This window comes from Lissotriton helveticus, chromosome 5_1 (genome assembly GCF_964261635.1).
Source record: "Lissotriton helveticus chromosome 5_1, aLisHel1.1, whole genome shotgun sequence".
In the NCBI taxonomy this organism is placed as follows: domain Eukaryota; kingdom Metazoa; phylum Chordata; class Amphibia; order Caudata; family Salamandridae; genus Lissotriton; species Lissotriton helveticus.
The window spans coordinates 1,536,998,989-1,537,026,059 of NC_136065.1; the positions used below are offsets into that span (position 1 = coordinate 1,536,998,989).

At 44.3% G+C, this 27,071-nt stretch overlaps 1 protein-coding gene across 1 annotated transcript in view; it reads left to right on the forward strand.

Annotated features, from left to right (window-relative positions):
- The window catches only part of PM20D1 (peptidase M20 domain containing 1), a 202,687-nt gene that overhangs the window by 19,785 nt on the left and 155,831 nt on the right, over window positions 1-27,071 (forward strand). The window contains exons 2-3 of the mRNA XM_078644591.1: window positions 4-90; window positions 7,081-7,313. Coding sequence (XP_078500717.1) covers window positions 4-90; window positions 7,081-7,313 — 320 coding nt within the window. The remainder of the gene's footprint in view (window positions 1-3; window positions 91-7,080; window positions 7,314-27,071) is intronic.

A 27,071-nucleotide genomic window follows, 5' to 3' on the forward strand; every position in this document is an offset into this window, starting at 1 on the left:
AAGGGGCCATCAGGATCCCCACCGTCTCCTTCTCAGAAGACAAACTGAACCTGACTGCCTTGGAGGAGTTCAACACATACATCAAAAAAGGTACCAATGCTGGGAGGCCTTTGGTCTGTCTTTTCTATTAAGGGCTTCGCATTACAGGGTTCAGACTGACTTTCATGGGCGGAGGAGACGTAACCTTGTTAATGCAGAGTTTGGTGAGGGTGTACTGACTGCTACGGGGCAGGCGCAAGAGCATAACATTAAGAACACACACTGCCTCCACTGTGGGTGGGGTGGGGGGTGCATAGCTTGGTAAATGCTGATATTCAGTGTGTCTGGAGAGTTGCAGTGTACGTTTCAAACAACCTGCACCGATGTGAGTGGTATATAGCTTTATTAATGCAGACTTTGACTGTAGCCGGAGATGTATGTAGGTAACATCAGTGAAGCAGTGTTGGAATTGCAAAGCTTGATAAGTGCAGACTTTGCAGCAGGAAACGTGGGTAACATCCGTGAAGCAGCATGGGCGGTGCATAGCTTGATTCGTGAAAACTGACTGCAGCCGTAGACTTGGGTAACATAGGTATCCTCAGTGAAGCATTGTGGAAGATGCGCAGCATGATAAATGCACATTGTGACTGCAGCCGTAGACTTGGGTAACATAGGTATCCTCAGTGAAGCATTGTGAAAGATGCGCAGCATGATAAATGCACCCCGTTGTGGAATTAATAGCCAATACTATAAATAATTCAGCCCTGGTTGCGGATCCCTCCGCAAACTTGGAGAAAGATCAACACCCAAGTAACCCTGTAAAAACCCTATGTTTAGAGACACATGCCCCATCTATCCTTAATAACATACTTACCACCACTACAATACCCATAGGCAGTCACGAGTCGTCCGTACTGCATCAATCCTTATTTGTAACGGGAGCAGGTTTGAATTTTATAACCTGGAATATAGCAGGTATAAATAGTAAATTAGACACCCCATTTTGGAATGACTTTATTTTACAAGGGCATGATATAATATGTCTTCAAGAGACATGGTATAGAGATTCAATCACTGTCGAAGGTTATATATCAATTTGTATTCACGCCGAGGAATCGGTAGCTGGTAGGGCAAAGGGAGGCCTAGTAACACTGATTTTCACTGGGCTTACTGAATTTAAACTAGGTAAACATATAGAAGTCGGTACCCATGCCTTAATAATTTATCTTGAACATCACCAAACCAACGATTTGATGATTGTTAACTTCTATAATAACATTTTTAATTCAAACAGAGACCTAGTGGTACGAGAAATAGATATAGCAATAGATAACCTCCTAACTAATTATAGAGATTGCCCTGTCATTCTCTGGCAGGGGATTTTAATCTAGAAGCCTGTGCCGATGCCTAAAAGGGGATCTGTGGAACTATTCGTGATATAGAGGATAGAAGTACTCAAACCCTAAACCACTTCCCACACGATAAATACGGGTTGGCCTTGAATAGACTGGCCGCCAAATTAGATTTAGAGCTTTTGGATTGTTCCAAAAAGAGAGGAGAAATCAGATGCCCAACTTTCAAGGGCAGGAATTATAATACCAACATTGATCACATCTTAATATCGAGCGGTACTGCTTATCGTGATCTCTGGATTGAGGAACAAGTTGTGAGTGATCACAACAGCATTTTTATTAACTTTACTTGGCTGGGGCCCCAAAACTCACATATACAGTAAGCCGATCCAAGAAATTACGGCCTCTAGACCAAATGGCCCTAGAATTAAGTGGGTGAAAATTAACCCGCATAAACTGTTAGTGGAGATAACTGATATATGCGGCGAGGACTTAATCTATTGCCTCAAAGTCGAGTACCACCCGGCAGATATGTTACCCAGGATAAATAAGATCCACGTCACCATAGAGGGATTACTGACCGGCAAGAAGCATAAAAAAAGACCTAACCCATCTGGTTGGTTTGATAAAGACTGCACTGAGGCATTATCCTCACTAAAACAAGTGATGTCAGCCAAACCAAGAGATATGGAACTAATTAGGGAAAAACGGCATGTGTATAAAACTAGGCTTGCAATTAGGAAAAAACAATTACAAGATGAGGCATGGGAAAAATTAGATATGGCAGCAACCCTAAAAAATAGTAAACTTTTATGGGAGACAATTAATTGCCCTTTCCTAAAAAATGATACAATCCCTGTAGTGACTTCTAACTTTAGTTGTACAGATTGGATAGAGCACTTTTCAAAGGTTTTTAACTCGGATGAATTGATTTTACAAAGTTCAGGCCAATGGCCGATTATCACATTATCCATCACCTTGAACGAGGTCTTGGCAGGACTGGAAAAAAGCAGTGGCGGCAAGGCCCCCGGCCCGGATGGTGTGCCAATAGATTTATATAAACATGAGAAATTACTATGGGCACCCATCCTTACACGTTTTTTTAATGCTGCCATTGAATTTGAACTCCCACAGACATGGGGTCAATCAATTATAATACCACTACTTAAAAAGGGTTCCAGGGCTGAGGCCTGTAATTACAGGCCCATCTCCCTCGTTGACTCCTCCATCAAAATACTAAGTAGGGTCCTTCTGGCCAGACTGGAAACCTGGGCAGAAGAGGAATCCATTTTATCACCAATACAGTATGGGTTTAGGAGGGGGATTGGTACGATGGAGCAATGTGTTAACCTTGACCTTATAATTAACAAATACACCATAGTCAAGGAAGGAAATCTCTTTTTATTGTTCGCCGATCTCAGCTCTGCCTTTGATCTGGTCGAACACTCGCTTTTATGGCCCGTTTTAATTGACATGGGAGCACCGAAAGACATTATATATTTTCTGGCTAGATTATATGAAATTTTGACATGCAAGGTACGCTATGGAACGGCTGGTGAATGCACCCCTTTTTTTAAAGTCAATAGAGGTATAAGGCAAGGATGCGTTTTAGCACCACTTTTGTTTTCGTTGTTTATCAATGGTGTAGATAAGATACTCAAAACCACCGCGGTGGATGCACCACACATGGACGGAAAACCCATTCCAATTCTGCTTTATGCAGATGATGCGGTACACTTATCGCGAACCCAAAATGGTCTGCAGCACCTTATTGATAGTTTTTCTGCTTTTATAGTCACACAGAAACTGGTAATTAACAAGGGTAAAACGTTCACCATGGCATGTGGGAAAAAGACTAAACACAATAGGACCTTCCTTTTAGATAACGTCAGGCTAAAACCCGTCAAGAAATGTTGTTATCTAGGGATAACTTTCTCTGGGGACGGTGGCTGGACCAGTGAGCAGGAGTCTGTACAATTAAAGCTGACGAGGAACACCAACAGCATCTTTAGATTCGCAACTAAGCTGGAGAATCGCAGAATCAAAGAAATGATCCATATTTACATCATGAGGTGTCTGTCATCTGCATTGTATGGGGCCGGTGTTTGTGGACATAATATAAGTAGCTGTAAGCTGCTTCAACATCAGGAAAATCTTTTCCTTAATCGTTTATTATGCACCCCGGCATCTGCTTCCATAGAGATTTTACACAGGGAAGTAGGTTTAGCCTACATAGGAGATCTGGCAGCATTACGTCCCCTATCTCTATGGAGATCCATTTGGTCTAAAGCAGAAACAGAGTTTACTCAAACTGTTATCAAGGATTTTTTAAACTTAGACAACCATATGCGTATTCCCTGGTTTAGGCACATTCGGTTCTGGTTTAAGACAGTCTTTGATTATGATCCTTTCTTGAACCCAGAATTGGGCGTCCAGGTCTCAAAAAAGGAATTGAAAGATCTGTTGCTAGAAAATGCTAAGAAGGTTAGGTCCGCTAGATATGCATCCCAACATATATATGCCTTCTACAACAAACACATCATCATAGAAGGTTTCCAACAGTATTTGTCAACTGTTACCAGAAGCTCTCACCGTTTTGTCCTGACTCGGTTGAGATTGGGCACTGTGTATCATTTAGTGTCTTTCCCTCAAATTAGAAGGAGTAGCACTTTGCCCTGCCCATGCGACGGGACATCTAAACAGAGCTGTTGTCACTTTATGCTTTTTTGCAAATTTTATATTCCTTATAGGAAACTGTATTTAAAGCCTTTATTTTTAAAATACAATATAAGAAGTACCAAAGATGCTTTGCAGCTAATGTTTGACTTGAGTAGCGCAGATGTATGCTTCCATGTAGCTTCCTACATTTTAAAATGTGTTTCCAGTAGGAAATCTATCATTTTATGATCTATATTACTATGACATCATGATTCCAGTGATAATCTGTTTACCATTGGTGTATTGGCTCTATCCTTTTAAATTAATTAATTATATTAATCAGTTGAACTCAATATATATTACGAATTCTAAGATGTTTTTAATTTCTGTAATTACACTTAAACGTTATATGTATCATTCTGATCCTACCCGATAAGCTTTGGGAATAAGCACTTTGTCGCTCTATCTAAAGGAAACTATGTAGGCCTTATCAATTGATGCATCTTATCAAACCTAATATGACAAGGATTGCTTTTAACAAATTAATGATGTATCAAACGTATCTTTTTGTATGCTATATGGTTATATCAATACACCGAATAAAGCATTTGAAATTTGAATTTGATAAATGCACAATGTGACTGCTGCCGTAGACTTAGGTAACCCAGGTATCCTCAGTGAAGCATTGTGGAAGATGCGCAGCATGATAAATGCACAATGTGACTGCTGCCGTAGACTTAGGTAACCTAGATATCCTCAGTGAAGCATTGTGGAAGATGCGCAGCATGATAAATGCACAATGTGACTGCAGCCGTAGACTTGGGTGACATAGGTATCCTCAGTGAAGCATTGTGGAAGATGCGCAGCATGATAAATGCACAATGTGACTGCAGCCGTAGACTTGGGTGACATAGGTATCCTCAGTGAAGCATTGTGGAAGATGCGCAGCATGATAAATGCACAATGTGACTGCAGCCGTAGACTTAGGTGACATAGGTATTCTCAGTGAAGCATTGTGGAAGAGGCGCAGCATGATAAATGCACAATGTGACTGCAGCCGTAGACTTGGTTGACATAGGTATCCTCAGTGAAGCATTGTGGAAGATGCGCAGCATGATAAATGCACAATGTGACTGCAGCCGTAGACTTGGGTGACATAGGTATCCTCAGTGAAGCATTGTGGAAGATGCGCAGCATGATAAATGCACAATGTGACTGCAGCCGTAGACTTGGGTGACCTGGTATCCTCAGTGAAGCATTGTGGAAGATGCGCAGCATGATAAATGCACATTGTGACTGCTGCCGTAGACTTAGGTGACATAGGTATCCTCAGTGAAGCATTGTGGAAGAGGCGCAGCATGATAAATGCACAATGTGACTGCTGCCGTAGACTTAGGTAACCTAGGTATCCTCTGTGAAGCATTGTGGAAGGTGCACAGAATGATAAATGCACAATGTGACTGCAGCCGTAGATTTAGGTGACATAGGTATCCTCAGTGAAGCATTGTGGAAGATGCGCAGCATGATAAATGCACAATGTGACTGCAGCCGTAGACTTAGGTGACATAGGTATCCTCAGTGAAGCAACACGCTAAAATACGACGTATGGTTTGCACACTGCATTCCATGCAGAGGGGAAACAAAGACAAGCTTTTAAGTGTGTGCACTGCAGCCAAACTCTACAGCGAGACGTGTTAACTGTCTCATTCCTTTTTTTTTTGTTGTTGTTTTTTTTAACTCCGTTTTTGTCTTCCTTTTTCGGCTCGAAAGTCAACACACATAGAAATGTTTAACCTAATTGGGAAGAGATGTGGCGGAACGGCAGGTCACTTTGAACCTGAGAGGGCCTCGGTTCAGCATCCTATCCCTCTGGGCAAATCACTTAACCTTCATATACATAAAAAAGTATGATGTAATCAGGCTCTGTGTTAGATTGCAAAAGTTCTATTTTAAAACCACCAATAAAAGAACACTACATCAGATAAAATTAGGTTCACAGCAATCCACTAAACTACGACACATTGTTTGCACACTGCGTTCCATACAGATAGGAAAATCCGTCACCGCAATCATCAAATACGTTAGATTGTAAGTGCAGTGAGTCACTAAAAGTACACATTTCCATCAGAGGCATACGACCTGAAAAACATAAATACATTTATCAAATGCATTTAAAGTGCAAGTGCAGTGAGACAATAAATGTGCGCATTACCATCAAAAGCAAACGTCCAGGAAATAAAAGTATACATCACTGTCAGTTAAAAAGAAGAAACACATTTTGGAGCTGTATTCTTTCTGGATATACATAACACACCTAGGATGGAAAAAGTCCTGTGCTTGGAGATGATTGGGAAGCGTCGAATTTGATCAAGAGCCAGAAGCACGTTTCATTATGGGATACGTAGAAATCCGCCTTAAGCTTATAACTAATGTGGTAGGCAGTTCTCTTGGACAAGGCCACGTAACCCATACAAATGACGCTACAGAAATGACCACGTACATGTCATCTGATGTAAGGCACAGCACTATTGCTGGTTTATCACTTCTAACCCAATGATGTTTAAAAAGGAGGATCCACCTCCGCCTTGCGGCATCATATTTCTTACTGAACAGAATCAAATGGGTTAGATTGTCCAAACCACCAAAGCTACAATCACTATGGTTATGTCTACCATCGAGCATATCGATTCCTTTGAGATAGTCCCTAGTTAGAAGAATACCCAGCCGGAATTTTAAGTACAGAGTTCGCTTCAGTCTAGCCTACAACACATCCAAGCATTCTGAGCAAAGGAGGCCATAGATGTTACTAAAAGCAGTTTGGATTCCTGCATTTTCCACATTGCAATTATGTATTTTAAAGTCCCACAATACTTACAAAGACTGAAGTGGCTGAATGTGTTCCTCATGTTAGGGGGGCCTTTGGTAGCTATAACTTTACATAGTGGATAACCTTAACTGAATTAACACCGAAGACTTCTAAATGCGCTTAGTTTGATAACGTCTTTTATCTTGGAGTTTCTGAACGTTTAATTTGTTTTAAACCTAAGTGTCTCTCTATTGCCACAATTAACTCGCTCTCTTTTTCTTTCAGTTTTCCCTGGATTGTTTTCCTGCAGCTTCATTCAGCATGAGATAATTGCAGGATACAGCCACCTCTTTACCGTTCACGGTTCGGACCTCCAACTTGAACCTTACATGATGCTGGCCCACTCTGACGTGGTGCCCGCATCTGACGAGGGCTGGAATTATCCTCCCTTCTCAGCCAAGGAAGTTGATGGCTTCATCTATGGGCGAGGAACACTGGATGACAAAGGCTCAGCTATTGTACGTATTGAGAGCCACCAGGCTGCATCATGAGAAATAGATGACCTTCAAAACTCCCCACGATTTATGTGTACCCTTTGTCACTCTAAAACAGTGAACACATTGCTTTATTTCATTGCTTCAGTCCATTCTCAATAACCTTGAAATCCTTTCTGCCCTTCCTCTGTAGTACCAACTCTGTCTTCCTGCACACTTACCTTCTTAAGTAGTTGCAAATTGCCTGCAGTAATGGGCAGGGCCAGAACAAGCTTGTTGAAAAGAAAAACATTATGGGTTTTAATGGTGCTCTGCCTAAACATCTTTTTACGTTACCAGGCCCTGCCCAAACTTTGCATCCGCAACCCCTTTCGGCCAGCTGTTTTTTTTAGGTCGAGCTGCTCTGCGGCATGCTGTAATGGAGTATGGAATAGAAGCCCTGTCCACTCTCCGCCCATATTTCTCATTGACTTGTGTCATTATCCTTTGAAAATGTTGACTTCTGATTCGCTAATAGGCTTGTTAGCCCCCTCCTTAGTACCGCCTTGTTTTCATTTGTAACCTCCCATGAGGACTGGCCCTTTTTAAAAAAAAATCTTTTTATTAACACATTCCACAAAGAAATGGAACAAAAAAAAACAATAGCATCAGGTGACAATCTTGACTTTCAAATAAAGCAATTAGACATGTTCAAATATCAGAATCAGTTATCGGATAATGTAGTAGGGATCATTAAGCTTCCGACACCAATATATCCTGTCTCGTAAACGGAGGTGTGCATATATCCCCTCTGTATCCATTCCACGCTCTCCATACCTTCCCCTACTTTCCGGGGCAACCCCTGGCAATATAGAGGTACCTTTCCCTGAACATACACCAATCCAGATCTTCTATCCATTTCCCTATTTGGAGTGCCTGACTGGCACCCCACAACTGAGCAATGTTACGTTTAGCGATCAGGCATGCCAACATTACCCACACTTTCCCTGAAGTAGTCAGGTCAGTGGGTTCCCAGATATTTAGGATACATCTACGGGTCTCCAGCGCCAACTCTACTCCCATGACCTCTCGGATCCTTTAGTTAACTTTACCCCAATAATCTTGTATTACAGGGCAGTGCCATAGGATGTACATAAACGTACCAATCTCCCTGCACCCTCTCCGACATTCATCACTATTCACCAGACCCATCTGTACCAGCCAAGGCCCCGTGATATAGAAGCGGTGTAGGATCTTTAACTGGGCCAACTGTAGTCTCATGAGTACTGCCACGACCTTTGGGGAGGAAACTGCGTCCTTCCAATCTTCGTCATCTAATACTTGTCCGTCCGCTCCCCACTGCTCTCTAAGTGTTGCCAATGGATCCCCCATATGATTTATAATTTTTTTGTAGATTAATGAGATAGTTTTCTCTGGGAGGTGGGTGTCCAATATCCGGTCCTCCATAGGGGAGGCCTCCGGGAGCACTGTTCCCCTATGGACATTTGTTAACAAGGCGTGTCTAACCTGAATGTAGCGATATCGCTCACTCTCCTGTAGATGATATTTGTCCCGTAGGGCTTCGAATGTGAGGATTCCATCTTTTCCCCAGACATCTTTAATCTGCGAGATCCCGATGAGGTCCCATTTGTCAAAGCCCTTCGTCTTCCACAGGCTACCTAATCTTTCCGAACTCCACAACGGGGTAGCCAGGGTTAATTTCCCTTCCCACTGGAGGTTCGGAGTGGCTGTGTGCCACACTTGTACCACGTGTGCCGTGGGTCCAGCCAGGGGAAATCTACAGTTTCTGGCGTACAAGGCTCTTGTGATATCTCCCCCGGCACCTGACCGCGGTCCATCGCAAATCCAGGGTCTAGAGGGGACCCATACACTGCGTGGTTAATCGCTGCCAGCTGAGAAGCCCAATAGTACTTTGGGAGGTCTGGCAGACCAATTCCTCCGTCATACCATGGAAGTGTGAGCTTGGAAAAGGCAATACGCGGCTTGCCCTCCCACAGAAGTTGCCTTTGGAAGGACTCTATGTCCTTGAAATACGATGGGGGTACTTTATCCATTAAGTTCTCTAACACATATAAAAAGCAAGGGAGGGCCATCATTTTGAACAATACAGCTCTACCTAAAAGGGAAAGAGGTAACTGTTTCCATCTCTCCACGTCTCTACGAAATCTGGCCAGTGGGGGCTCTAAATTATTATCCAATCTAATTTTCGGGTCCATGGTGACATATATGCCCAAATAAAGAAATCCTACTGCTTCAATCCGTAGGGGGCAGGACTCCGGGACCGCGGGAGGATCACCACTGATGACGAAGAGTACCAACTTCGTCCAATTAATGGTGAATCCGGAATATCTCCCAAAGATTGCCAGAACATCCAGAAAATTGACCAAGGACTCCCCAGGAGTAGTGAGATGTAACAAAATATCATCTGCATACAGTGAAATCTTATCCTCCCGCTCCGGGGTCCAATGCAACCCTCTAATCGATCAGTCCCATCGGAGCCACGCCACCAACGGCTCCAGGGCCAAAGCAAATAGCAATGGAGACAATGGGCTCCCCTGCCGCGTGCCTCTATATAGAGCAAAGTCAGCTGACCTGTGGTTATTCACCACTACTCTGGCCAGGGGACATGTGTACAAAAGACGGACCCATCCGATAAAATCCTGTCCGATACCGAACTTTCCTAACACGGCGAATAAATAGGGCTACTCAACTCTATCAAATGCCATGGTCGCATCCAGGGACAACAGTGCAGCTGGTTCGTGGATCTTTGATGCCCCCCCCACCCTAGGATCCCGTGCAACCGTCGTAAGTTGAGGGCCGTGTTCTGGCGCAGCATGAAGCCTGACTGATCTGGGTGTATCAGATTCGAAATAATAAGCCTGGTCGCCAGCAATTTTGCTAACACCTTGGGCTCAGCATTTAATAATGAGATCGGCCGATAGGAGGAGCATTGTGTCATAGGCTTACCGACCTTATGGATGGCTTCAATGTTTGCCACTCGTTGGTCGTGGGGGAGTTGGCCCTTTTCCCTGCTCTCCACGAACATTGCGCGAAGGAACGGCGCCACATTATTAGCGTTGAGTTTATATAATTCAATGGGAATACCGTTTGGGCCCGTAGCCTTCCCGGAATGAACACCCCTAATGGCCTGCGCCACTTCATCATTAGTGAGGGGGGAGTCTAGGTATTTCCTGTCCTCCTCAGACAATGTAGGCAACTGGATGTCTTGTATCATTGCTCTATTTTCATCCTCAGTGTAGTCGCTTGCGGACATATATACCGCACAATAATAGTCCGCGAATTCCTCGACTATCACTTGCGGATCTGTCACTTTGCCCGATTCTCTTATATTTAATTCTGGCACAAGTCTTTACGCCCTCTCCCCTTTTTCTAACCAAGCTATACGTTTTCCTGCTTTATCGCCATGTACATACACCCTACTCTGGACATCTGCATGCTGCACTTTGGCCCTATCTCTTGCCAGCGTTTTGCATTCGACTTGGAGTAGCCGCAGACGGTGCGTTCCTTCGGGAGTGGGGTCTCTCGATACCTCCCCCTCCAGAGTTGCTAAGTCTGCCCCGATTTTGGCCACCCCTTCTCTCCCCTTCTTCCGTTTCCCCGAGACCAGGGATAGCACCTCTCCTCTGATAACCGTCTTATAGGCCTCCCACAATGACTGAGCCAACTCTACTGTGCCAACATTCTCCTGTAAATATTGTTCCGCAGCTTGTAGGACTTCCTTTTTGATATCAGGATCTTTCAATTGCCATGCGTTAATGGGCGCGACCCTTCCCGTATCCCGCTACCCCACCTCTACTCAAAGCCAGACTGGTGAGTGGTCTGATATCCCCCTACCTAAATGACATGCCTCCCGCACCCAAGCTGCCTGAGATGCCGGCACCAGGACACAGTCGATTCTCGATAGGGTGTTATGTGCAGCAGAGGTGTGTTTGTAATGTACCCCATCGGGATTCCTTAATCTCCACCCATCAATAAGGCCTGTCGTGGCCACGAAGTCCGGCAACCACCTCTAAGATGGCACCAGAGTTCTAGCCGAAATGGGTAGAGAGTGCCTCCAAGGGAGTTTATTCAGCAAAAATAATTGGTTATTTAAATACCACTTAAGTAGGATACTTAATAATCCTAGGTTGAGTTTAGTTCAAATAGTCTTGCATTAACAAACACAAATACATTCAACAATAGACATATAAACACACAAGACTTGTGTATAGGCCAAAACTTGAATTTTATCAAAAAACAGTCAGAAGGGGTTATAAAATGCAAATATATATATACATACAGGCGTACAGGAAAAACACAATAAATTAGAATTGATTTCTCTGTGAAACCTGTATACACCTATCCAAAGAATCAATATTTTAAATTATTGTTGGACAAAGATAACTGTCGACGTTTCGGTCTCTTATGGGTAACTCCTTGAGACCATCATCAGGACTGGACAATAGATATTTGCAATGCCCTATTGTAAAATGAAATAAATATATTTACTGTACAATTGGGACCAAATCATGAAACACTATACACAGACAATCAACATTAAGCTTAGCTAGACTCATTACACAAGACATATAAAAAACCATAATAATACTGAACAGAACAAAACAGTTACATCTTAAACCTAGACATAGCATGTACTGACAAATGAATCATACAATTGAATTCGTTGCAATTGTTGCTCTTAAGGTGTACCCAGTAACAAATGCGCATAGGTAGCATCATTCCTTGAACAGACATTTCCTAATGTCTTCAAAAAACGAAGTCTGTATACCTATATTTCTCAACAATTTAAATAAAGTTTGAGGCCTGGGATCACTCGAGGAAACAGTGGTTTTGATGCTGAAAGAAATTTTTATTTATGAATTATTACAGACTAATATATGGCGGCCATGTATAATCTTGGTATCGTTAGATACATTACTACCTTGTTATGTTGGTCGACCAAAGGTAGGGAAAATTGTTAAACGGCAGATGACTCTGCTGAACCAAACGGGTCTGTAGAAATAAAATTGTGGCTCAGTCTCTGACATGTAAGTCAAAATAGAACTAATTATTTAAATAAAAAGTCATACCTATATGCGAATTCTAGTCTCAAAAAGGACGAGGTTGATTGGAGCTTCTATCGAGAATTTGAACAAGAATCTGCGGACATAGGTTATGATATTATCATATTAGTCTAGATTCAGAATACAGGTGACGAATTCAATTGGAAAGGTTGTGGGGAAAATTACCTTAATTAAATCCACCGCACGGACGATATATAAAAATATCTCTGTATAAGGATCCTCAGAGTTAAGGGCACTTGGCGATCTGTAAGGAATAGTCTACCGTAAGATTAACTTAGAAACGGTAACCTAGTACTATTTAAAAGTAGTTTTTACCAGACCATTTACCTTGAAATAAATTCCGCCAACCTAAAAGATGTGATAATCTTTGGCTTTATTCAAATATCGGGATCGTCTGTGAATCGATCTAGGAAACAGACATCAGAGAGTCAATACAGAGCCAGTTAAATTAGGAAAAATGCTCTGCATCAGACCGGTAAGTGTGCGACAGTTTTTTACCTGGTAAAGGTCCTACTCAATTCGAAAAGACTACACGCCACCGCAAAGCGGGGAGAGAACGTGCCGAGCACTCGTGAGCATATAAATAGGTATTGTTTGGATATCGAAAGAGGACTGGGTTTACAAGTAAACGGGCGCCATACTGGAAAGGTTAACGATAAATAAATATGTAATGCAAGTGATTTTACTAGATGCCAGTAAGTGGACTGACCAAAGTTTTTGGACAATCATTTACGATACATTTAGACGTAATAAAAATACAAAATTCTTTTTTGAAGTTTAGCCTTATAGGTTAATCAGAAGTTAAAGAGTCCTAAGAGTTAAACTTGCCTATATCGCAATGCATTTCAGTTCAAATAATGAATACAAATCGAGTCGTGCCTAGAAGGTTATGTAATATAAGTGGTCAGTGTCAACAAAAATCAAAGAAAAAATCAAAAAAACATGGAATCCTGCCTATATACAAAACTAATTACAATTATAAACACCATACATACCAGATCAATTCAAATATAAAAGATTTGAAGAATATCGTACAATGGTTACATATAAATCTCTGGTTAATGCAGAGCTTCATGTCCTGATGTATATAAACAATGCTTATTATTTATCAAGGCACCGACCAGCAATACAGTAACATCATCGGGATTTTATGTCAAGCATGCCAACGCATGCCATTCAGTAGAGGAATTTAGTCCTCGATTGACTGTGTCTGTTAAACAGATAAGTTTCCCTTCCCTGAGGGACAAGATTTTGTCCAAATTGTTTTGTCTTTTATTTGGTTTGACAACTTCTAGAACCCACCATGTCATTTCTGTTTCTTTGTGTCCCATATGTAGATAATGTTCTACTAATGATGCATTCTCTTTCTTGCACCTAATTCGGGATTGGTGCTGTAAAATTCTTTTTTTGACTGGTTGGATTGTTTTGCCAATGTAATGTAATCGGCACGGACATTCAATGCAGTATATAACGTTCGTAGTGTTACAGTTGGAAAAGCTTTTTGCAATACATTTTATGCCATTAATGTCACAGGTCTTGACAGTTAGAGTTGTGGAACAGGCTGTACAATTGTTACATTTATAGTGGCCTGTAATGGCCACTATTTGTAGCATATTATTAACAGAATATTTGTCCGATGAGTCTTCATAGGCATGAATGAGTCTGTCACGGATGTTAGTGCCCCTTTTAAATGCGAACATCGGCTTTTGGGTGAACTCTGGGATAGATTGGAGTAGGTCCCAATTCTTTGCAATTATCTTCTTTATGCCATTTGAATGTGTGCCGAAAGTAGATACACATACTATGTTGTTTTTATTTTGACGTTCACGTGTGGTCAACAAAGCTTCACGATTGTAATACCATGCCCGTTTCATTGATTTACGGAGTAGTCGCGATGGATAACCCAGTGCTAGCAGTTTAAGTTTGAGTTTGTTTGCCTCACAGAAGTAATCATTCTTATAGGTACAATTTCTCCGAAGACGGCATGGTAATATTGAAGAACTTAACACATTTCATTCATGGCTTAATGCCAGAAATTCCAATCTAAAGTTTACCATGGAACATAGCTCACAGGAAATGCCATTTTTGGATATAACAATCAAAATAGATGATAACAACTGTCTTTATACCACTCTCTTTACAAAGATGACAGCTTGGAATACCCTACTCAGTTATAAAAGTCACTACCCTCAAGCACTGAAAGATGGCCTCCCGTTTGGTCAATTTCTCCGTCTTCGGAGAAATTGTACCTATAAGAATGATTACTTCTGTGAGGCAAACAAACTCAAACGTAAACTGCTAGCACGGGGTTATCCATCGCGACTACTCCGTAAATCAATGAAACGGGCATGGTATTACAATCCGGAAGCTTTGTTGAGCACACGTGAACGTCAAAATAAAAACAACATAGTATGTGTATCTACTTTCGGCACACATTCAAATGGCATAAAGAAGATAATTGCAAAGAATTGGAACCTACTCCAATCTATCCCAGAGTTCACCCAAAAGCCGATGTTCGCCTTTAAAAGGGGCACTAACATCCGTGACAGACTCATTCATGACTATGAAGACTCATCGGCCAAAAATTCTGTTAATAATATGCTACAAATAGTGCCCATTACAGGCCACTATAAATGTAACAATTGTACAGCCTGTTCCACAACTCTTAACTGTCAAGACCTGTGACATTAATGGCATAACATTTATTGCAAAAAGCTTTTCCAACTGTAACACTACGGACGTTATATACTGCATTGAATGTCCGTGCCGATTACATTACATTGACAAAACAATCCAACCAGTCAAAAAAGAATTTTACAGCACCAATCCCGAATTAGGTGCAAGAAAGAGAATGCACCATTAGTAGAACATTATCTACATATGGGACACAAAGAAACAGAAATGACATGGTGGGTTCTAGAAGTTGTCAAACCAAATAAAAGACAAAACAATTTGGACAAAATCTTGTCCCTCAGGGAAGGGAAACTTATCTGTTTAACAGACACAGTCAGTCGAGGACTAAATTCCTCTACTGAATGGCATGCGTTGGCATGCTTGACATAAAATCCTGATGATGTTACTGTATTGCTGGTCGGTGCCTTGATAAATAATAAGCATTGTTTATATACATCAGGACATGAAGCTCTGCATTAACCAGAGATTTATATGTAACCATTGTACGATATTCTTCAAATCTTTTATATTTGAATTGATCTGGTATGTATGGTGTTTATAATTGTAATTAGTTTTGTATATAGGCAGGATTCCATATGTTTTTTAGATTTTTTCTTTGATTTTTGCTGACACTGACCACTTATATTACATAACCTTCTAGGCACGACTCGATTTGTATTCATTATTTGAACTGAAATGCATTGCGATATAGGCAAGTTTAACTCTTAGTACTCTTTAACTCCTGATTAACCTATAAGGCTAAACTTCAAAAAAGAATTAGGTATTTTTATTACGTCTAAATGTATCGTAAATGATTGTCCAAAAACTTTGGTCAGTCCACTTACTGGCATCTAGTATAATCACTTGCATTACATATTTATTTATCGTTAACCTTTCCAGTACGGCGCCCGTTTACTTGTAAACCCAGTCCTCTTTCGATATCCAAACAATACCTATTTATATGCTCACGAGTGCTCGGCACGTTCTCTCCCCGCTTTGCAGTGGCGTGTAGTCTTTTCGAATTGAGCAGGACCTTTACCAGGTAAAAAACTGTCGCACACTTACCGGTCTGATGCAGAGCATTTTTCCTAATTTAACTGGCTCTGTATTGACTCTCTGATGTCTGTTTCCTAGATCGATTCACAGACGATCCCGATATTTGAATAAAGCCAAAGATTATCACATCTTTTAGGTTGGCGGAATTTATTTCAAGGTAAATGGTCTGGTAAAAACTACTTTTAAATAGTACTAGGTTACCGTTTCTAAGTTAATCTTACGGTAGACTATTCCTTACAGATCGCCAAGTGCCCTTAACTCTGAGGATCCTTATACAGAGATATTTTTATATATCGTCCGTGCGGTGGATTTAATTAAGGTAATTTTCCCCACAACCTTTCCAATTGAATTCGTCACCTGTATTCTGAATCTAGACTAATATGATAATATCATAACCTATGTCCGCAGATTCTTGTTCAAATTCTCGATAGAGGCTCCAATCAACCTCGTCCTTTTTGAGACTAGAATCCGCATATAGGTATGACTTTTTATTTAAATAATTAGTTCTATTTTGACTTACATGTCAGAGACTGAGCCACAATTTTATTTCTACAGACCCGTTTGGTTCAGCCGAGTCATCTGCCGTTTAACAATTTTCCCTACCTTTGGTCGACCAACATAACAAGGTAGTAATGTATCTAACGATACCAAGATTATACATGGCCGCCATATATTGGTCTGTAATAATTCATAAATAAAAATTTCTTTCAGTATCAAACACCACTGTTTCCTCGAGTGATCCCAGGCCTCAAACTTTATTTAAATTGTTGAGAAATATAGGTATACAGACTTTGTTTTTTGAAGACATTAGGAAATGTCTGTTCAAGGAATGATGCTACCTATGCGCATTTGTTACTGGGTACACCTTAAAGAGCAACAATTGCAACAAATTCAATTGTATGATTCATTTGTCAGTACATGCTATGTCTAGGTTTAAGATGTAACTGTTTTGTTCTGTTCAGTATTATTATGGTTTTTTATATGTCTTGTGTAATGAGTCTAGCTAAGCTTAATGTTGATTGTCTGTGTATAGTGTTTCATGATTTGGTCCCAATTGTACAGTAAATATATTTATTTCATTTTACAATAGGGCATTGCAAATATCTATTGTCCAGTCCTGATGATGGTCTCAAGGAGTCACCCATAAGAGACCGAAACGTCGACAGTTATCCTTGTCCAACAATAATTTAAAATATTGATTCTTTGGATAGGTGTATACAGGTTTCACAGAGAAATAAATTCTAATGTATTATGTTTTTCCAGTACGCCTGTATGTATATATATATATATATATATATATATATATATATATATATATATATATATATATATATTTGCATTTCATAACCCCTTCTGACTTTTTTGATAAAATTCAAGTTTTGGCCTATACACATGTCTTGTGTGTTTATATGTCTATTGTTGAATGTATTTGTGTTGGTTAATGCAAGACTATTTGAACTAAACTCATAGGATTATTAAGTATCCTACTTAAGTGGTATTTAAATAACCAATTATCTTTGCTGAATAAACTCCCTTGGAGGCACTCTCTATCCATTTTGTTACTTTACACCCAAGCCCCCAAGGGTTTATTGGGTCGCTCACTGTGTTGAACAGAGTTCTAGCCGGGCATCTATCTACTTCACCGTCTATCACTGCATTAAAGTCCCCACCCACAATCAATATCCCAACAGGTAGTGTCAAGAAGATCGCACAGAGGTCGCGATATGTATCCGTCTGGAGACCCGGTGGAACATAGACCGACAAAAACGTGACAACTCTCCCCTCCCACAGCCCCGAGACACCAACATATCTGCCTCTATTATCAGCCCACGTGGCCTGTATAGCCAGTGGAAAGGAGTTTTTCGTTAATATTACCACTCCCCTAGACCTGGTGGTGAAGCCGGCATGTGCCACTAGTTTATAGCCACCCCTATGGAGGGCCATACAACGATTACCTACCAAGTGCGTCTCTTGTAGCAACACCAGGTCTGGGGAGTGTCTCCTTATCAACTGGCTCACCATGCCCCGTTTAATCTTGTCTCCCAGGCCATTAACATTCCAACTAAGTGTGGCAACCCCCAGTCCCCCACTACCGATAGACATTGTAACGATAGATCCTGTCTAAGTCACCTGTTGCTATACCAAAAGAAACACAAATCGACAATAGTTCTGCGTCAAATTGAGTCTGAAATAGAAAAAAAAACAACAAACAACAAAACTCCCTCCCCCCACCCTGCACCCCTGCATGCAGCTTGCACTCATCCCCAACTAGCAGTGTGCCTGTCGCCCCACACCAATCTACAACTAACTAACTAAAAGTAGAAAATAGAGGGAGGGCCCGGACCATCCCGCCAACCCCCTCCTTCCCCGCCTCATCGCCCCTGCCCCCGATCTGTACGGTCAACAATAAATCATTACATATCCCCCCCCCCCCCGCACACAGAATAGCACAGTTCAAACCCTTTTCCTTTTCCGGTCGGTTCACGATATGTTATTGTTCGTCCACCTCGCCCCTGGCCCCGGCCTCCGTCTCAGCATTGTACATGGTTTCCAACCAGTCCGTCGCCACTTCCGGATTGTCGAAGAACCAGGCCTTTCCATTAAGTTCCATGCGAAGGCGGGCCGGATACATCATGGCATATTTTAGTCCTTTGTCTCTCAGTTTCTTCTTCACCGATATGAAGCCCTCATGCTGTTTTTGAACCATTTGGGTGAAATCCGGGAAGAAGGAAAGTGTCGCGTGTTCATATCGCAGGGGAGCCCCGGTACGCGCCGCCTGAAGGATGACCTCCCTGTCCCGATAATTCAGGACCCTTGCAATCATGGGGCGAGGGGTGCCTCCAGCCTGGGCCTACCCCCCGGGACCCTGGGTGCCCTTTCCACAGTAAAGAAGTTGCTAAGACCTTTGGGCTGCAGATGTTGGAGGACTATGTTCTCTACAAATAAGTCCGGTGTTTGACCCTCTGCCTTTTCCGGAATCCCAAGGATGCGGACATTGTTACATCTGGCCCTATCCTCATACTCATCCAGCTTGCGGTTTGCGAGGGTTCCGGAGGTCTTGAGGTCTCGCACCTCTTGTTGCAGTAGGCTCACATCATCAATTAGACTGGTTGTCTTGAGCTCGAGGGACTTGACCTTTTCGTTCGTCTTTGCCAGATCCACCCGCATCAGCCCCATCTCAATTGTGACAGTGTCCAGCTTGGTATCTAGGGCCTGCATCTTCTGACCCAGTGACGTCTGTGCCCCGGTGATTGCCGCCATGAGATCTGCCAAGGTTGGCTCCACGAGGGGCTGTGTGGTGTCTTCTCCCCCTGACAGGGTCTTCCTCGTTTCCACCGGGGATCCCTCCCTGGATCTCTTGGACGACCGGGTAAGGAGTTTCTCCTATTCAGGTTTTGTCGCCATTTCACCTACTTGGTCTCTCCCACCAGTTATCGCTCACTCCTCGGCAGGGATCGGTCTTTTGTCCCGTTGTGGCGTCTCCGGCCTCTGGGTATCCACTGGTCTGTTCCTCAGCCTCCCGGGCAAGAGCGCACCCCAACTATTCCACTCCCAAGGGCAGCACCCGTTAGCACCGCTCAAAGGCCTCCCAGTGTCATCTTCGGCCGTGCGGATACACACCTCTGGATCTTCCGGCTGGTCTGACAGGGCAACGTCCGCCTTTAGCGATTGTACATTATCGCGTCCCCATTGGTGGCACCCATTTTAGGGGGCTCCCCCTTGCCAATCCGCTCTCCCGGCCTCAAGCTGTAGCAGCGTGTGGGAACCGCATAGGACTCCGTCTATTTCCTCCCAGCGCTGCCGCCACTCATAGGAGTCTGTCCTCCGGCGGGCCTTCTCTCAGTGGGGAAAATACCCCCTTCTTCCCCTGCCACCACTGCCTCTGAGCATCCCAGGACTGGGCGACCATAAATACTTTGCCCACCTCACCTTCTTCTCCTGCCGCCTTGTACTCGCCAGCTGGGGAACCGCACTCCGCCCTTGAATGCCTCTGTGGGTGAGCAACTTGCTGGCGGCGACGCGCCGGTCTATGCCCTCTCTTTACCCTGCTCGGTCCCGGATGACCCAACCTCCAGCAAAGTACCCGAGTTGTGGGGCCCACTGTCTCGCTCTTCGGTGCCGCAGCTTCCCACAACTGCTGCCGTGTGCCCCAGGGGGACCACAGTCCCCTGCTTCAGGTCGGCGTTGGACGCGCCACTGCCCCCACCGTGGCTGCTCACCGGGCGGCCCCACCAGTCTTTCCAGGCCCCTGGCGTTTCTTCTGTGTGGGGCCTCGATCCGCCCCTTGACGTTTTTTGCCAGCCATCTCGCCCCCACCTCTGCCGTGCCACCTAGCCTATATTTTGACCAGACTCCACGATGCTGCTGCGATTTCCGGGGCCCGCCCGGCAACAGCCGGATCTCGGCCCCCGCTGTGCGCACTCACTGGCGGCGGCCCGGCTTTCCACATTGGACAAGGCCCCGAGGCGCCCTCCGATGCAGCTCGGTCCCCAGGGCTCCTGGACTGCTCGGAGCGGGACCAACCAGAACCGGAACTGCTCCGGATGTCGGGAATGAGGTTGGGGCACAGGATGAATGGCAGGATAGTGCCGCGGGGAAGTGAACTCGGCGGAGCAGAGTCACTACGCCGGCTTGGCTTCTCCAATGAGGACTGGCCCTTTTACTTCGGGTGTTACACGGTTCTTCGTTTTTAGTCTGAAAGCACTGTTTGCTTTAATGAGTTTCTCCTACTGCAGGCGCCACATGCTTTCCTGCAACATTCGTGTTCTTTCACTTTCCGAGCAGCCCTGGATAATAGCAGCTGCTTCTTTGAATAGGTCTCACATTTACAAGAGTTTGAGTTATTGGCATTGTAAATGACAATGCCTTTTATTCATGTGTTAATTAGCAAAATAGATAAATAAAAGGCATCATCATTTACAAAGCCTTCAAAGTTGGAAAGATTGATTTTTAACCCTGTACTCCATATGGGTTGGTAAATTGCTATTGGTACTGGTATGATCATTGCGTCTCATATCCCATAACCTCTACATCTTGTTGAGAAAACAGCTTGTGGTCTTCCCTTATCAAATGATAGAATCATTCCTCACAGGGTTCTAAAACTCATTAAAGGGTGTTTCTGCTTCTTTACCGGCTATAACAGGATCAGATCACTTTGGGATCAACCAGGCTACGAAAGCAAGATCTCCGTAGAACAAGCATTGGCATAGACAATATTTATCGCCTTTGGGACCTTATAAGTGTTTAGCCATGCAACACTTGATGTTGTTGCACCAAGGATATTGTGCTGGATAACTAAACACTTATAAGGTCCCAAAGGCGAGACCTATTGGCTATGTCAATGCTTGTTGATACATACCACCATCCAGTGTCACTGGAAATCTGCATTAAAAAATCCTGAAAAAGAGCAGGCCCAACATCTAGACCTCCATTTTAATTTTTCATAGACAAAGCCAGCACCTTCCCCAAGTTCATACAAATCTACTATAAGTTGCGAAACCCAGAGAAGAAAGGTAATGGAGAATCAGATGATGACAAATTCTTTAGCGAGTTGCTGATTTCGATACCTCCATTGTATGCAGATGAACAGGGAGCACTGACCCAAACTACTGTTGGGATTGGTGGAGGGAGAGATGTGGTGGTAGTGCAAGCTCCTACTGGAGTTTTACTGAGTGCTCCATTGAAAATTTCAACTAACATGCCAGTGCCTAGCACAAGTGGTATAGAGAAGGCTGCTGAGCCAGGTGGTGATAGAGCCACCACCTAAGGAAGTTTACATTGGAATCCTAAAAATAGAATTTTGTGAAATGCTTCAGGACAATGCAGATTTGAACAGACTATTGACACATAATGCTGATGAAATAAGATATCTGAGTAAAGAAGCAGTTAAATGTGCCAATGTCAAGCGTGATAATTGGAAGAATTAGCTGATGAATTAGATTTTAACCTAAATATGATGAAAAATGTCAAACAAAATTACAAAATGGGCAAAAAGAATGTGCAGAAGCACACAACTTAGTCCCAGCAGATGTTATTACATACACAGTCAAATAATGTGTAAGCAGAGGAGGTGAAAATGGTTTGTTTTATTGATGTTCTTCACATTTTCTTTCTAAGTCTCCTTATTGAATACAACACATCTTCGAAAAGGTAGCTGACAAGTGTTTTGTCTACAAGACTTTTTCAAGGCTGCAAATAATATACATAGAAGGGTCACATTACGGTGAGTACAGGTGACAACAGAGAAGGACCAAGAAACCTCTATGACTTTCCATTTTTAGGCCGCGCCTGCGTGGGCTGCGCACATGCTCAGTCTCGCTGGCGAGATTTTATGTTTTGGAGGGAGCTATAGTATCTGGCTTAAACCCCGCCCGTCTTTCCCATTGGCCGGCGTCACCGCTTATGCTAAACGGTGGCCAGCCATTGGGAAAGAGGTTTGTCTGACGTAGACTTTTCTCTTTGTCAGACGGCCCACTTGGACGGGCTCATCTGACTTCCTCCCGTCGTAAAAGCTTTTGTTATCTTTATGGGGCCATGTGTTTTAAACACATGGCGCCATAAAGGCAAGCTCCGCGGCTTGTTTATTTTTGCATTTGGCTTTCAAAGTGAAAGCGAGATGCAAAAATAAACCGTGGCTGCCTGGCGACGCTTGTTTTCTAATCTTCCCCAAGTGTCTATAGCCAGTGCTGCTGAAACTTTTTTTTTTTTCTAATCTTCCCCAAGCTCCAAATTTGGATCCAGGTTAATGCTAAAATCAATCTGCTGTAATTAGTTTGCAGCTGCTGCCTCCCGTCCTTGTTCTGCAGTTCCTATGGATATCTCCTCTGACCCCTACTTGCCCTACGATGAGGGTGGAGACGGTATTCCTCTCAGGGAGCTACATAAAAGAGGTACGCACGTAAAGTGCCGAGCTCAGCTGCTTGTTGTATGCCTTGCCTGTGAGCTACCAAACTGTGAGGTTTACTCTTTAAGGGTGTTTTTTAGATCATTCTTTTTATTTAGATGCCCTTGGTACGCATTCTAGACAGAAGGCTTTTCTCCCCAGCTACTAAACCACCCCTTATTTGTCGGCGATTAGTGCCGCTTCACATACCAGCAGCCTGAGACTCCATCTTATGTGTAAGGCTGCATGACATTTTCAGCACTCCCTTCCCCCCCCCCCACCCCCTGTCCTTCCTTCCTTCCTTCCTTCCTTCTCAAAGTTCCCCAGGTAATACACATACACTCCGACGCCTAATAGATGATTGGTCGACTCACACTCGAAGGTAGTAATTATCTGAAGACCGTTGAATTATTTTCAGTCAAGACCCGTTTCCTTTTCGGTCACCTTCACCTGCGTGTAGGTATATGAAATGGAATCATGTTCTTTCTTTTATTCGGTGTAGGTAGCAGATTAAAGATATAATCTAATTGGTTAATGTGCTGCCATTGCACATATGTAAATATTATATATGTTTACATTTGTGGAAATGTAAGTTTGTAATATTATTTCTGTTTCCCGTGAAGCACTGTCTTTTTTCATTTTAATACAAAATTACACAAATTGTGCATTATGGTGAAAAGGGCTGGCGTAGACAAGACTGTGTCAGAAACCTGCACGACGGGTTGGTTGCGAAACGCCAACGCACACTCATGTATTGGAGTTTAAAGGTCTTTGTGGAAATATCTGCGTGGCTTCTGTACAGAGGCGACGTAGAGTGACACAGTAAGTTTAAAATAGGGAGACCCACGTTTTCCTCTATTGAGTCTTTAAACTGCCGACCCATATTATCTGCATTTTTCTCGCCGTGTTTGGCGCACACGTTGTTCAGGTTTGCACAGATTTATTTTCTTAAGCATTTTCAGTGGCTGTCATAAAATGTTTACTTTATGGCATGTGAGCTATGGCTCCAGGTTGTTCATTTTAAATTATTCAGGCATTTGCTGTAACAAGCTGCATTTTCTGCCTGCAAGTTGCAGATCAGTTTACTTAGCCTTTTAATGACGGTGGCATACTTTGATAATTCACAGTAAACCACACCAGTGTGAGCTGTGCTCCTTCGTCTTCTCGGTAAGGCTGCTTTTACAGGATTGAACACCAACAGGGGCCCTGGCCAACTTTTGATCTCCTCCTAAGCCTATTCTGACTGGGGATCCACAGGGCTCGGTTTTGAGTCTTACTTTCTTTAATCTGTCTATCGCACCCTTTGCGTACCTATAGAGTCCTTCTGATGGCACTCAGTGGGTTGTTAGACTGAACAACAATCCAAAACCGACTGCACTGAATCTCAATGACGGCCTGTAAGGAGAATCAATGTGGATGAGTTTTAACGCACTGCTCTTTAAAAACAGTAAACCTGAAATTGAGGTTTTTGGTGCAGTCAGCATCTTGTCGAAGGACTGGTCAGATCCGGTCGCTCCACCCGCTCCTGGCCGTCCTCGCATCTCATCCCCACTCTGTGCCCTGCCAGCCTGTGCCCCGACCTCGCTTTGCTTGGTATCGTATTTACTGCCTAATTAAGCATCGTGCCCTGCAAGCCTGTGCCCCGACCTCGCTCTGTTTGGTATCGTATTTACTGCCTAATTAAGCATCAGTGACAGCCTGAGCCCCGATCTCGCCTTGCATTGCTTTCTGCTGCTGATATCGTATTTGCTGCCTTAGTTAAGTTGCTGCCTTAATTTCTGCTGATGATATCGTATTTGCTGCCTTAATTGAGTTGCTGCCTTGGTTTCTGTTGCTGATATCGTATTTGCTGCACTAATTAAGCATTTGTGCCAGCCTGTGCCCCGATCTCGCCCTGCATTGCCTTTTGTTGTTGTTTGGTGCCATTTTGTGTCCCAGCCCATCTCTCCTCCCCGCTCCGTGCCGCTGCTCCCCCGCGGCCCCACCCCCGCTCCCTACAGCATCCTCAAGCAATCCCTTCCCCACGCGCCACCCCGCTCCCGCCTCCCAGCTGGTCCTCCCTGCAACTGGAACTTAAGGACTGACCAGAGCGGTGAAGAGCTGTGACCGTCCTGACCCAGTCAGATCCGGTCGCTCCACCCGCTCCTGGCCGTTCTCGCATCTCATCCCCACTCTGTGCCCTGCCAGCCTGTGCCCCGACCTCGCTTTGCTTGGCATCGTATTTACTGCCTAATTAAGCATCGTGCCCTGCCAGCCTGTGCCCCGACCTCGCTCTGTTTGGTATCGTATTTACTGCCTAATTAAGCATCTGTGACAGCCTGAGCCCCGATCTCGCCTTGCATTGCTTTCTCCTGCTGATATAGTATTTGCTGCCTTAATTGAGTTGCTGCCTTGGTTTCTGTTGCTGATATCGTATTTGCTGCACTAATTAAGCATGTGTGCCAGCCTGTGCCCCGATCTCGCCCTGCATAGCCTTTTGTTGTTGTTTGGTGCCATTTTGTGTCCCAGGCCATCTCTCCTCCCCGCTCCCTGCCGCAGCTCCCCCGCGGCCACACCCCCGCTCCCTACAGCATCCTCAAGCAATCCCTTCCCCACGCGCCACCCCGCTCCTGCCTCCCAGCTGCTCCTCCCTCACCCCCCTCCACTCTCCACTTATGGCAGTACGGCATACGCGCAGCGTTCACGCGCAACGGGCGCGCCCTATGCGCGCCAAATGTAAGCCCGTCTACGCCCGTCCGCGCCTGGACCGCGCCCAGCGCCAGACCCCCTGGACCCCGCAAACACCACTCCACCCGCATTACATACGACGCCGCTACCCTCACTGCACTCAACAACGGCCGACTCCTCGACTGCCACCAAGCCGCCCCAGGACGCGCCCATGGACTCTTCACCTGCCAATCCTGCAAGTTCTGCTGCATCAGAACCCACACTGCAACCACAAACACCAAACACCAAACAGAGCCCAAACAACAACCACCTGAGGTGCATCCTGCTCAACACCCGCTCGGTCCACAGACACGCCATTGAACTATGGAACCTACTCGACACCACAACTCCGGACGTCGCCTTTCTCACGGAAACCTGGATGAACGCCTCATCAGCGCCCGACATAGCCATAGCCATCCCGGAAGGATACAAGATCATCCGAAGGGACCGCATCAACCAAACAGGAGGAGGCATCGCCATCGTCCACAAGAACTCCATCCGCATCACGACCAGCTCCGACGACACCCTCACAGCCGCTGAACATCTTCACTTCCAGATTCACACCGACCCCAAGACAACACTTAGAGGCACCCTCGTCTACAGACCCCCAGGATCCCGCACACAATTCTGCGAAGACATCACTGACTTTATCAGCCCACACGCCCTCCCCTCTGAGGACTACATTCTCCTTGGGGACCTCAACTTCCACCTGGAAAAGAACAACAATAGCAATACCACCACCCTTCTGGACAACCTTGCCAATCTCGGACTCAAACAACTGATAAACACCTCCACCCACTACGCCGGACACACGCTCGACGCAATCTTCTCCTCCAGCACACACATCTCCTTCAACCATGCCACAGGACTCCACTGGACAGACCACAGCTGCGTCCACTTCAACTTCAGATAAACCACGACACACCACCACCCACAACAAGTTCCCCGCAGAAACTGGAACAAAATTACCACCGACCAGCTCACCACATCGCTAAACCAAAACCCCCCCGCCAGAGTATCGGACCCAAACCATGCAGCCATCAATCTCGCACAATGGATCACCCGCTGCGCCGACGAATTAGCACCCTTGAAAAACCACAACAAGCCAAGAAGCAAAAGAGCCACCTGGTTCAATGACGACCTCAAAAACTCCCCCAAAAAATGCCGCACCTTCGAGAAAGCCTGGCAAAAAAACCCTACCACAGACAACATGACCGCCCTCAAGGACGCCACCCGCAAACATCACCAGCTGATCCGATCCACCAAGAAATCGGCATTCAAGGATCGACTCGACAACAACGCCCACAACAGCAAGGAACTCTTCAGCATTGTCAAAGAGCTTACCAACCCCAGCGCCGGCACCAATGACATCACTCCCTC